This window comes from Dermacentor albipictus, chromosome 1, assembly GCF_038994185.2.
Source record: "Dermacentor albipictus isolate Rhodes 1998 colony chromosome 1, USDA_Dalb.pri_finalv2, whole genome shotgun sequence".
Classification (NCBI taxonomy): domain Eukaryota; kingdom Metazoa; phylum Arthropoda; class Arachnida; order Ixodida; family Ixodidae; genus Dermacentor; species Dermacentor albipictus.
The window spans coordinates 13903545-13916677 of NC_091821.1; the positions used below are offsets into that span (position 1 = coordinate 13903545).

The 13133-nt window shown below is 44.2% G+C and overlaps 1 protein-coding gene across 4 annotated transcripts in view; it reads left to right on the forward strand.

Moving 5' to 3' along the window:
- LOC135918210 (nonsense-mediated mRNA decay factor SMG7-like) overlaps positions 1-13133 on the forward strand; it is a 140890-nt gene that overhangs the window by 24545 nt on the left and 103212 nt on the right. For all 4 annotated transcript variants that reach the window (XM_065451900.1, XM_065451903.1, XM_065451901.1 and 1 more), the window contains exons 8-10: positions 3363-3516; positions 4494-4582; positions 10551-10766. In XM_065451900.1, the coding sequence (XP_065307972.1) occupies positions 3363-3516; positions 4494-4582; positions 10551-10766 (459 nt within the window). The remainder of the gene's footprint in view (positions 1-3362; positions 3517-4493; positions 4583-10550; positions 10767-13133) is intronic.

Consider the following 13133-nt stretch of genomic DNA (forward strand, 5'->3'; position numbering starts at 1 on the left):
ACAGAGCACAAGGAAGAGGTTTAACACGCGACTCGCTTTTTTTGGGAAGCACAATCAGAGGGGACAGATCTCCAGCTCCTATGGTATATAACAGCAGCATCTGATTTTACACATTTTAGTGTCTGCCAGTAATTAACCCTTATAGACAGGGGCTGCGTACCGGCAACAAACCAGAAAAAAACTTTTTTTCTTGCTAAGTTTAAGTATTGGGTACAAAGTTTCTGGCTAAATGTCTTCGGCCAATACTGTATCTTAGGCAGAAAGCATCATTTGTTGGTTAAGAGCAGGAACAGAGCACAAGGAAGAGGTTTAACATGCGACTCGCTTTTTTTGGGAAGCACAGTCAGAGGGGACAGATCTCCAGCTCCTATGGTATCACACATGTAATATAGAGCAAATGCAATGTACACCTACGGTTCACATATGACGAGAACTGTCTGTACAAGTTCCAAATGAAGCCAGAAGTGACTCGGGGTGAAGCCTGCTTCCAGTTTTCTGCCTGCTATTGCTAAAAAAGGTTCTGCAATTTTTATTTTTATTTTCGTTGATTGAGGTTATTCTGGTATTCTGTGCATTTAGATGAAAAATAAAAATTTTTCTGCACATATGCCTGGTCTTTAAAGGGTTTAATGAAGATGTTTAGTGCAGTAGTGTAAAATGCTTGCGTTAACATTTGCAAGTGACACAATACTAATACAGTCGAACCCTCTTATAACAATATTAACGTGCCACAAAAATTCCATTGCTATTACTGGTAATTGTTATAACTGGTTGCATGAAAAAAATCAAAATAGGGCGATGGCAGAGCTGTTTTGAGAAAACTATAATGGCAGAAAGGCCAGTGCCCCTCCCCACCACCTTCCTCAGCTTCAAAGAATTGCACTGCTATAACAACTGCAAAGAGGGGTCACGGGTGGAAAGCAATATGCGAGCACCGCCTAGGCATCGCCTTGGTGGCCCCAAAAGGGGCCCTTTAAAAAAATTGTGAAAAGGCTGCCACGGCAGCCTGTCAGCTTGAGAAATCCAAAAGAAACGCTGAGGAGAGATAGCCACAAGCATCTCGCATACTTCTAAATATGTGACATACGTCACATACTTCTCACTGGCTTGAACGAGAAAACCCTATATCCATCAGCCTTGCATGCTTTACGCGAAGCTTGCGTACATTCAAGGCATCCAGGTGCTCCACGTAGTGCAGCGGAAGGTTGCTCGCGAAAACGAAGCCCTGGACGGGCGTGAATCCATCTGCAGGCCCTCCTGTGAGGACAGCGTTGAGGCAGCCTACCCTACCGTGTCATTGCTGCCGTCGTCACCGTCGCTATCTGATGCAAACACATTCGCGACGATCGCCTCATCAGTTAGAAGCACTTAGTTTCAAAATCTATAGCCGTGTGCTTTCTTTTCATCGGCAACGTCGTGCATTGCTGATGATCAGCAGGCGGATCAGCCATCTTCTGTTTCGGTGGAAAATCAAACAAGGCTGAGAAACAGCGTGGCCGGGAACGATTTCGACGCAACCAACAAAGACAAACGCGAGTGGTTAAGCTGCTTGCAGAAATGCGCTGAATGAGGAGCCAGCAAGCAACATGCAAGCAATCTACAAGCAGTGCAGTTGGCACAGTCCATTCCTGTTTCGGAGGGTGGGGCGGCGTAGAGCTATGGGCGCAGCCCATCCGTGATTGGAGGGGTGGAAGGGCAATGGGAGATAGACGTGCGGAGATGGCTGGAAAGTGAGCGCGCGGCGGCTGTTGGAGCAGTGCCCCATCGTGCAGAGGCTGGACTTCCTCATTTTCTTTTCTTTGTTTTCAAGTATTTCGCATTTCACCACCTTTCGGCTCAGACACCCATCAGCCAGACTTCATCGTTCTAACCGATAATGTGGCATCGGGGCATTGTAGTAAGCGAATTATTTCACCATGGAAAACATACAAAAGTTGACGGTGCAGCAGCTTCCCATTGTTATAACAGATATATTGGGAAAACCGGTATCGTTATAAGTGGGTTCGACTGTACTAATGTACTCTGCAGAGCACAGTGCAAACTAGTCTTTTAGATTAGCAGAACTAAGCAAAATACTAACGCAAACAGTTGTTATGCCACCTAGATGTAAAAGTTTGCAAAGCAATATCAGCCAAATTTCTAACACTGTCACAAAAACAGGACATGCACACTTCTAAAGGAAAGTGCGCAGCAGATGACGATTCTACTGAGGAGCACTTCACATGTTTGTGCGTAATATTGCCAATCTCGCTGTTTCTCGCCATTAGAAGGCGCTGACACAGCATGCGTTCGACATTCCTTTGATGTTGCTAAAAATTTGGCTCATTATAAGTGAGCCAAATGCACACTAAACGTCAGCCAAATCCAATGCTGTATCCGTATTATCCGCACTGCACTGACCACAGTGACAGTAACTGCACCTTGCTTTTATGCCATTGGTGATGATGGTTATAAAATTTACGTTGTGGCACCATCTTTAGTACAAGCTAACATTTGTAATCTATGGCCTCTGAGACCTGGCAGCATGTGTGGCTTTCCATGCATGCCCCCAAATCTCGGAGACCACATCCAGCTAAGACAATGTAAAGTGCCTACGATGAAAATGAATCTCAGAAACAGCTCCCAGTTGTCATTATGCCTGGAGCGTTATGACGCAAATCTAAAGCAAATAAAGGCTACCTTACGGAACAAATGCACCAATCAATGCAGGATGACGACATGATAGATTCAAAGCACTTGCAGTATACTAAGACTCTATTGTCACTCCCAAATGTAGCTTTTTGGCTTACTTCATGCTGTTTAAGTTGCCTAGGTTGCTTTTGTCCGTTTTCTACCCAAGTAAGCCTTTATAATTATAAACAGTGGCCAGATATGTAATGATTAATTTGTAATTCAATTTATTTTTGACTAATCAGTGGTCTGAGCTGTGCTCTGCCTACAATATTGCCAGGACTGTATGGTTGTGAGGGGTGGATAATGAGAAAGAAGCAAAATGAGCCCTTACATTGTACCAGTCCATTACTATTCTCTTAAATTTTACAAGGTCTTATTCTGTGATAGTGCTCAAACAGTGCAGTGTGATGTTACTTATCAGGTCTTATTTGGTCAGAATGAAACTTGAACAAGTTATGTGAGCCAGAGGACACACACTGTTGTGTTCTCACCACTGGCTATGTGAGCAACTGATGTGCTTTCGCGCTTTGCTCCATTCAGCACCTGCAGTCAGCACTCTTTTTTCATGATGCTATACTGTGCATGTACATTTCACTTTGTCCTAGCATGTTTCATGCCAGGCTGGCTGTGTATGCACTGGTGTGCTTTTTCTTTTTCTTTGGCTAATGGGCCCTGCCTTGTCTCTCCAGGGCACCCTTACAACCAGCTTGCCCTTCTGGAAGCAGCTAGTGGGGAGAAACTCTCTGCAGTGTTTTTTCACGTGCGCAGTCTGGCACTGCTGCACCCGTTCCCAGCAGCTGCTACCAACCTTTCCAAGCTTTACTCGAAGATGGTGTCCGACAGGTGAGGGAGCACTTTTAAACCAAAGCTTTCTTTGTGTCGCGTGGGTTTTGACCCTGTGGTTGCGCTGGGTTACTGCGAAGGTTACTTTTCTGCATTAATGGGGTTACTGTGGAGATCACCTTTAAAGCAAACCGTTCTTTTTGGTGTATCATGGGGTTTAAATACTGCGGTCGGTAGTGGCTGTTGGACTAGGTATGGTGAGGAGTTTGGCGCTCAGTGAGAAGTGGGAGATGGGGCAGCTGCTGAGGGCAAGAAAGAGGGGGAGAAGGAAAGTAACACACAATATGGTTGGCAGTAGCGATAATGTCATCATGCCAGCAGTGCTGTTATGGAGACACCACAAGCATACTGGGGGTGGAATGACGCACTGATGCCCAGTTCGCTGCAGTATCAAAGTGGATGCAAAATATTCACTTACATGGATTTTCACTGTGCATGGGAACTGCATAATCTTTTATGTTAAAAAAATAAGGGGGGGGGGGGTGCTTTGTCCATGTGTCTGCAGCCATAGGCTACATTTACATTTTAGACTGCTGGTTACAACATACATAAACAAAGCCGTGACTTGGGCTGGTTGACTTTTGGACACCTATCATAGACAAGAGCAACAGTGCCAGACTAGGGATAGCAGGACGTGCACACACAAGCACAGTGTGGGGTCGATACTTGTGGACATATGCCTTTCCATTGTTATTTGGCATTGTTTTACCTGTCTCTCTAATCATCCACACACATCAGCTTTGCTTCTGTTGGTCTTTTTCTTCTTTTTGACATGCATTGGGGGTCTTTAAGATGACTTCAGTAACACATCAGCTAGAGAAACAGCCGGCTGTTCTGTGGTAACATGTGCAAGTTGATAGTGCTGGCTTAGAAATTAGCTGTTCTGTAGTAACATCTGCAAGTTTATAGTGCTTGCTTAGGCATAGCTCCGTTCTGCATGAGTATGTCCTGTCTAAACCTTGTACTTTATTTTACAGTGCTGCATCCATTGGGAAGACAAAAATGACACCGTATGAGTACACTACAGCATTTCTTCAGTTTCATGCACACATCTATCTTCACACAGGTAATACATGTGCGATTGTATCTTGCTTATTCATGTAGATGTGCAAATCTCTGAGCTGTTACCTTGGTGTGCATGATGCACCTTGTTTTTATCAATGTCTGCTGAGAAACCTTGATTCACATCCAAGGGCACAATTGTTCACCACCTTAGATGAGTTTGAAAGAGCACTGTACTACATGTTCAGAACTGATCAAACGAACGGTAGATGAGTATGGCGTTAAAGGGCCCCTCACCAGGTCTGGCCATTTCAAGCTGACAAGCGCAGAGCATACAATGCGCGCCAACAATCGTGCTTGCAAAGAATTGCATTGCTACGCGCCGCGGAAAGGCCTGAAATTTCAATTCGAACGCTGTTTCCCTCTTCGGTGACGAGATGGACGGTGACGTAGTCGGGCTCCTGCGCCTACATAATCGTGTCTGCAGTGTGACGTCACTCGTGGTGACACGTGACTTCGAGAATTATTCAAGACAACATTTGTTATCTGTGCGATCTGTTGCTTGAATTGAAGTTTAGAGAAATAATAAAATACAAACAAAATGTCTGCTTTTTTGTTTTGTTTTGTTTTTTACTTCGCACCAAAGCAAGAGAGATGTATTTCCACTTCGTCTGCTTGTTCCCAGGCTCGTGCGGTCACGTGCACAGGTACCAAAACTATGAGAGTGGCTTTTTGGGCTAGTTGGTACATGGTTATACTAGGAGAATGCCAGCAAACTTGAGAGTAGAAAAAACCGAGAGGCAGACATAGACAAAAAGACAGGAAGGTGGCCAGTAGCATCCGGTACGTCACGAATGGCTGTTTGACCAGATGAGACTTGCAATGAGGTTCTATCTTTGACAGGAAACTATTGCGTCCATATGGACCAGTGCACAGTATGGCATGGTGCAGTGTGGTGTGGTGGGCTGTGCTGTTGCAAACGTGCACTACACTCGTTTTAAGATTGTGGCTAGTATCATCTCCAACCAATCTGCTTTGCCAGTAGCCATTTCATGCTTATATCTGCTCTTGATTACGGGAGAGTCAAGATATTTTTATTCTATGGTAGAACCACGATGTGGATAAAGATGCCAGTGACCTGAACGGCAGGTCTGGTGGTTTCAATGCAGAGTGAAGTGATGGTTTGCAAATGGTATACATGTATTTTTACTGCAAAGATAAGTTATCTTATGCATGTTCCAAATCATTACCATCTTACTTTTCAATTTTTGCTGTTTTGGAAATGTCTTTGTGAAGTCTACCCTGGATAATGAATGCACCCTCAACTTTGCTTCGTTATATTTGGAAAAAAAAAAGTGCATTCATTACGCTGGTATATATGGTAGTTTTCGAGTAGGGGCCGCCCCTATCCTTGTGGCCGTAAAAAGCGTCACGCAAGAGCAACTAGTTATCAATAATAACAAGTCTGAGTACTAATATACTGTGTTTATAATAAATTATCCTGTTAAGCTCTGAATTCAATATCGGCCAACCTAGCAACGAGACAGGCCTCTCTCTAGCAATTGCATTTGTGTTAGGCCCAGCAGCCTTCAAGCTCGGCTACCAATCTTAAAAATAACAATGATTTCTCACTTAGACCTTGTTTTTTTACGTGAAATGAGTGAAAGCGAAAGCCTACGACATCATTTATTGCTCTTGATGGCTTTAAGTTGCACTGGGGTTGAATGTAGTACAAGGCGAGAGCTGTCGCTTTTATGGACACAGGGTGTCTACCAACCGAGAAAACCGGGAATTCTCAGGGAATTTGAATAGTCTTGAAAAACTCGGGGAAAACTCGGGGAACTTGTGCTGCTTCTGTCAGGGAAAATTAGCTCTAACTTTATTGAAAGAGAACGAAAGTCGTGTTAATGCTGGCTCTAGTAACAGAGGAATCGCAACGAATCGTCATTGACGCCGAGTCATCAGCAAGAGGTATTGCCAGAGTAGCTAACGACTGATTTTACGGACGCCCGATTTTTCGGACATGCCCGATAATTCGCATGGCTTTGCTGCACCACCACGTATTTCATGTAGTCAATGTATAATGCCCTGACTACCGGTCTGAAATGGCATTAATCAAAGCCACCACCGCCGCCATTTTGATTACCTCGCCGCCTTGAACCAGCACTTTCACACGCAGATCCGCTGGTAGCTGTAGCCACCACGGCGGCAATGTTAGGCCTAGCTGCTTCTACGTTCGCTATTAAGCTTCTTGCCATGCGGTGCCATGTTTTTCATTGAAAGAATACGCCACTGTCAGCAATGGCACCGACTCCGCCTTTGTAATCCTCGCGACTGGATTCCAAGCTCGCAGAGCACAGCGCGCTGCGTAAAGTCAGTCTTTGAACGTTAGCTTCGCCTCAATACAGCAGTGTTATGCCGTGAAGCATAACAAGCGTGGGACGGGGCAATTGTCACAGGATACAGTATGTACTTATTCCTTAATTACTATACACCCGTGCACCCCTATCTCCTGTCGCAGTACGAGCACCGATATGCTTAAGTGTACTGGCAGGCCTTAAGAGCTTTTTCGGACGTGCCTGTGGCAATTTTAGCCTTTAAGGGCAGTTAAAGACATGCATTCATTTTTTTCGGACTGCTCGATTTTTCGGATGTTATTGCGGCCCGTAGGGAGTTTGAAAAATCGGACGTTGACTGTACAACTGGCCAAGAGGATGCTTCAAATGGTCCATGGGGTGAACACGTGGCAGAAGGAGGATGAGAACAGAAACAACCGACGCACTGAGGAATTATCGGGAAAGGAAGCATGGCGCCGCATCTTTGAAGGAGCTTGAGCTCAAAAAACAAAGTGTTGGCTGATGCCGAGATGCAGGTGCCCCTCATTCTAACAAAAATAAACTCTTTAAAGCAGGGAAACCCAACGCTGAGATGTTGTGTACGGGCTGAGAGTATGTCGGGACAGTTGAGGTTGACTTCCCAGCTGCTGATAGAGAATCTTAGTTATGACAAAGTTCGGGCCTCATACCAATGAGCTTGCTATCAGTTGATGGAAATAGCTCATATTCAAAAATATTTACTTGTGTATGCATCTCCTTTTCATTCGTATTTGAAAATGTTCGACTCAATTTGAAATGGGTTTTGCCATTGTTTTTTCGCTTGCATTTTACTAACACCTTCCTTCTGTTATCTTTTTAAATAAAATAGATGTTACTCCTAACTATTCAGGCTGGATTAAATCATCTTTTTTTGTTTCAACATGCTTACTAGAGAGTGACAGCATCGGGCAACATGGTGTCAGCCTGTCTTGACGTAAAACAAAGTTCTGGCTCATTCAGGGAATTCTGCAAAGGTGCTCAGGGAAAACCGGGAAAACTTGGGGAATTTGGAAATGTCAACTTGGTAGACACCCTGGGACACCACTATGTCCGTTGGGGCAAAACTTCTACGTCAAGTTTGGGTCGAAGTGGTATTCCCGTGAAATAGTGTCACCAACACAAATGCAAAACCTGTTGTGTCTCATGCATGCGCAGTGGTGCTGATGCTATTTATTTGTGGCTGCAAAACCTTTGGAGCTTCTATTCTAAAACTCTGTAGTGAGCAGCTGCTACACCTTCAAATTTTGCGTGTGTTCTATGTTTAAATAAACTGCTTAGTACTAGAATGTTCCCATGTGGCATCATTGGCTATAACAATAACATGGGCTATTTGGTGTTGGTGCCAAAAAGAAAAGGAGTGCAAAACCCAGGAAAATAAAATTAAAAATGTGAGCTGCTTTGCCATGCCTGTCTGTGTGCTCATTGTTATATCCAATATAATCTTAAAACCAGTATCATAAGTGGTTTCAACGGCATATTCATAGCCTTGCACTTCATGTTGTCAAATTCTCTTGTTAACAATACTTTCGGTTGTATGTAATGCATTGTGCAGTTGACTTTAGTGGTACTAGAAGAATTGGTTGATTTATCTGATGGGTCAAGTTAAAGGACGGCAAAAAAGCCCACCAAACTCGCCATCCCCTCTTTGCCAAAACGGCCCATCAGCAACATCTTCTGTTTGTCGTGGTGAACAGCATAGACTATGGGACAAGTGATACGAAGAGATTCGCTTATCCTGTTATCTGCACTCTTTGCCTCGTTGAATGTAAACCAAATAGCCCAGCTTAGAACTTTCCACTGTTAGTGCTTAAAAATTTCTAGACATAGCTTGCTGTGCTTAGTACTAATGTGTTTAAATGCCTAATCTGCAGTGGTCTTGTGCCGGAACAACACAGCAGGGGTGTGCGAATACTGAATACTAGTAGATTTCAAATTGAATATTGAATCGAATAATAAAGAAAGAAAACACCGAATATCGAACATCAGAAAATTTAACACGAGGTTTAGTGTTTACAAATATTACGCAAGAAAAGACAGTGCTGCACATGCTTGGGAGTCTCCTAGTATTGCATAACAAGAATGTAACAAGCGATCAGTTACTTGGGTACACAGAAATCAAGGTATGCAGTATGCTGTACTCTTATTAAATAGTGTGGGGGTCTCACCTGTGCTCTTGGGACAAAGGAACGACAACACATTAGTGCAAATGATCACAAGGGCATTTATTGCACCTTTCATACACTAATGCTTGCTAGCCAAATTGCTATCTACAGAACGAGCCGATAAGCATGCGACAAATCCAGGAAGTCTGACTCATCGCAACTGGATATCAAGCAAATATGTTTGCCCCATGCTGGACACGAATGCCTGGTCGTTCGCGTGTACAGTCATGCGAACGGTGGCGCTTCGAACGATCATGTTCGTCTGTTCCGGTGTCATGGTCTCACGAGACAGTCTCACAGAAGCATGGATTGGCGCACACGTGGAACGTCTGCGCTACTTGCCGACTCCAAGCCAGAGAGGAACAGCCTTCTCCCTTTGGTGGCGTTGGCAGCGAAACACTCGTGCCATCTCTCATACTTTTACTCGAACATTTACAGCTAAACCGCTACCATTCACACTAGCCAATAACTCCTTAGTATGCGAATAAACTGCTTATTTGCTCCTATACTCCACTTGTGCTTTTAGCAAGCGAGACTTAATAAAATTCTGTGTAATGACAGAAACTTGCTAACGTTGTAAATATAGTACTAGGATGTGGAGATAGGTTTATTTAATGGTGAAAGCACCAGTTCGGTATTTGAAAACTATTAGAAAATTATTCTATATTCGGTTTGGTCTTGAAAATTGCCATTCACAAATCAATAGTTAAAGAAGACAAACTGAAATTACCGTATTTACTCGATTCTAAGCACCCCCTTTGTTTCACGGTCACGATGCCTAAAGTGAGGGAAAGTGCTTAAATACAAAATATCTAAAATGACACCCCCCCCCCCCCCTTCTTCTTTTCGCAGTGATATCTCGACGAGACGGATGCAAGAAATAAAATTTTATTTGGCAAACATTAAAAAGAAAAGATACCTAGGTGCAGACAGTGAACCCACCACTTATGTGGGTTCACAAAGCAACGCGTGCACCCACGATGCCCACAAAACTTGCTGAGCGCCGCCGATACCAGGCCCACGTGACAACATGCTGATGTAGTTATCGAGGTTGCTTTTGGCCGGTTTTGGGGAGGGGCTTAGTTTTTGGTGTTCTGTGCCACCATCTGTCGTGCAGTGTCAGAACGCAGCAACGCAAGACACGGTCGCCTGGATCAGCGCGCGGTGGCGGGGTATCTTAGCTGTTGCGTGCCAATCCAGGCAGCCACGCATAAGAAGCCAGAGATTGTGCCGCCGCCGACGCACCAGCTGGGAACTCTGATGGCTCCGGCTTGATGACAGAGTGAACAAGGGTGTTAGTAGCCTGGGCTGCGCGCTCTTTCTCACATAAACTGGTGGTGCTTAGATTCGCATGCAAACTTCTTTAAAAATTTTTTGCGAAAATAGCAGGGGGTGTTTAGAATTGCGAAAATATGGTATGTGGCACTGCTTTGCCATTGCGATATCTCTTCTGGAGTTGGTGTGTGAGACACTTGGCCACCATTGCTTGGTGCAGAAATGAGCCGAGCTGAGGGTGTGCTGAGCTCTCTGACAAGCAGCCTGCCCGCGCTGGTGATGGTGGAGAAGCTGGACACGTGGCAGCTGCTGCAGATGGTGGCCATCTGCATGTTCAGCCAGCAGCACTGCACAACGCAGGCACCGAGCACGACTGACTCGAGCACTGTCGCCCCCCCGCACAAGAAGGCCCAACACCTTCTGCTCGACCTAGTCGGTGTGTGCATCCCCTGTGTTCATCAAAAGTAGTGTTGGTCGCTTAGCGAGAAAGTCATTAAATCTAAGGAGTTTTTAGTCACCTTAAGGACAACTTTGCCTTTTTGGAGTCTTAGCAACTTTTTCAGTGACATTTCTGGGATGGTAATAGTCAGTAAGTGCCTTCGTAAAATTACTCAAGGCACTTTTGCTAAGTTAAATGCCTCATCCCCATTTTGTCCCAAGTGATATGTATGTGCCTCCAGTTGTCGCTGCTTCTAAAGGCATACTGAAGAGCTTATTAGTGAGCTATCTCGGTGCATCAAAGCAGCTTTTCTGGGCAAACCACTATATTGAGATCTGATACTGTTTTAGAAAATTAGAGGTCCTTTTCCCGTTTTACATTCCAACCATTGACTCGCCACTGTTGACCATTGACTCGCCATTGTCTAGGGGAGCAATTAAAACATAAAAGAGTAAATTCCAAGCAAGTCATCATCATCATCACTTAGCGATACCCGCCATGGTTGCTTAGTGGCTATGGTGTTGCGCTGCTAAGCACAAGATCATGGGATCACATCCCAGCCACGGCGGCTGCATTTCGATGGGGGCGACCATGTAGATTTAGGTGCACATTAAAGAACCTCGTCAAAATTAATCCGAAGTCGCCCACTACGGCGTGCCTCCTAATCAGATCGTGGTTCTGGCGCATAAAACCCCTTAATTCAAATCACTTGCCGACTTTCACTAAACATAAAATGTTTTGGGCCATGATGTGGCAACTTTGTCAAAATAAAAATGTTACCAACACTGATAAAAAGGAACCGCACCTTTACGAAAAATGGGTAGAGGGCAGTGGTCAGCTTTGCCACTGGAAAGATATGACAGCTTATTCTAGCTTCTGTCAGGTGGCACTTCCATCGTAGAAACACTGGGCTTGCACCACAGTGTGTGTTGGTTTTGCTTTCCACTGGTTCTGCTTACTGCTGATCTCTTGTTAGCCTACCCACCGCTTGATTATGCCCAATTCCAGCGTGAGATCCAGTCGTAGTGAATGGTGCACTGGTATGTGGCCACTGAGTGTGCATTGCATCATACATCATGCGCAGAGGCAAACCCTGCAGTTTGTGTGCTGCACAAGTTCATCAGCTTAAAGTGGTGCAGTAATTTGACCGTTGCTGCCTGCCACTCCCTCTCAGTAGAGAGGGAGTCCAGACAGAAAACTCTGTAGGCAGTAGGCTTCAAGAGAACTTCATTTGTTTACAATTATGTGGCACTTGGGCATCGCATTTCTGCCACAGTTGAGAGGAGTTTTCAGTTGTTTGTCACAACTTTAGGCCTAAATGCAGGCAAGTAGATTGTCTGTGGAGCAGCTCTCTTCTGCCAGTCTTCATAAGCAAGAAGCAGTCTTAGTCAATTCAGAGAGTGCCAGCTAGAGAGAAGCACCTAGAGAAAGTGAACATTACATAAACACAGTGTTTCACATTGATGTGATATCAAAATTCTTGCGAACAGAGTTTCATATAGGCACCACGAGGCAATCGATCATACAACTTTACCAGTGGCAGGGATTTCACTCGCAGCATGTGAAACAGACAAGACTGCCAAGGAGAAATACAGAACACATGGAGTGAAACAGCAGATCTTGTTTGCTTCATTGTTTAGCTATTTTCTCATGTTGTGTGACCTGAGGCCCGCCTGAATGTGACGTGCTGCTTTTCTTTTCCTATCAATAATTGCTGCATTTTGAGATCTTTACAGCATGTCACAAAATTGCCTATTTTTGTAAAACAAGTAAACATCCACCAGTTCTTGCTAAAAGCATTAAATGCAGCGAAATTACTGCATCCACATGTCCCATTAAGAGGCAGGATGTTCTGCCTCGCGCTTCAACACCACCCCTTCATAAATTCGGTGAATGGTGATATTTTAAGCTGCATTATTTGCAGCTTTTTCACCACCCACTTTTACTCTGATAATGTTCGGTAGAATAAATATTGACCAACCTACCGACCAACCTTTCTCTATGGTTGGAATGTGCTGCCACTATATTCTTTTTTTTTTCTTCTTGCTATAGAAGTAATAGTTTTGTTCATTCAACCTTCTTTTCTCTTTTTTCTTCCGACATACAAGTGATGGCACTGGTAATGAATGCAAAGTGCTTGAGGATTAAGCACAATTTTTTTGAAATCTGCCATTTCACTGTAATAAGTCCATTTCATTAATGTCATGTGCTGATGATTTAGTTTGCTAAGGATAGTTCCCAGGTTGCTACATTGATTGTTTAGAAAATTCAGTCACGGAATTAACATATGTAGTATTTTCAGCATCCATATTTCCTCTGCAGACATTTATTTATACATATTTAGTTTTGATAGCAGTAGCTTCA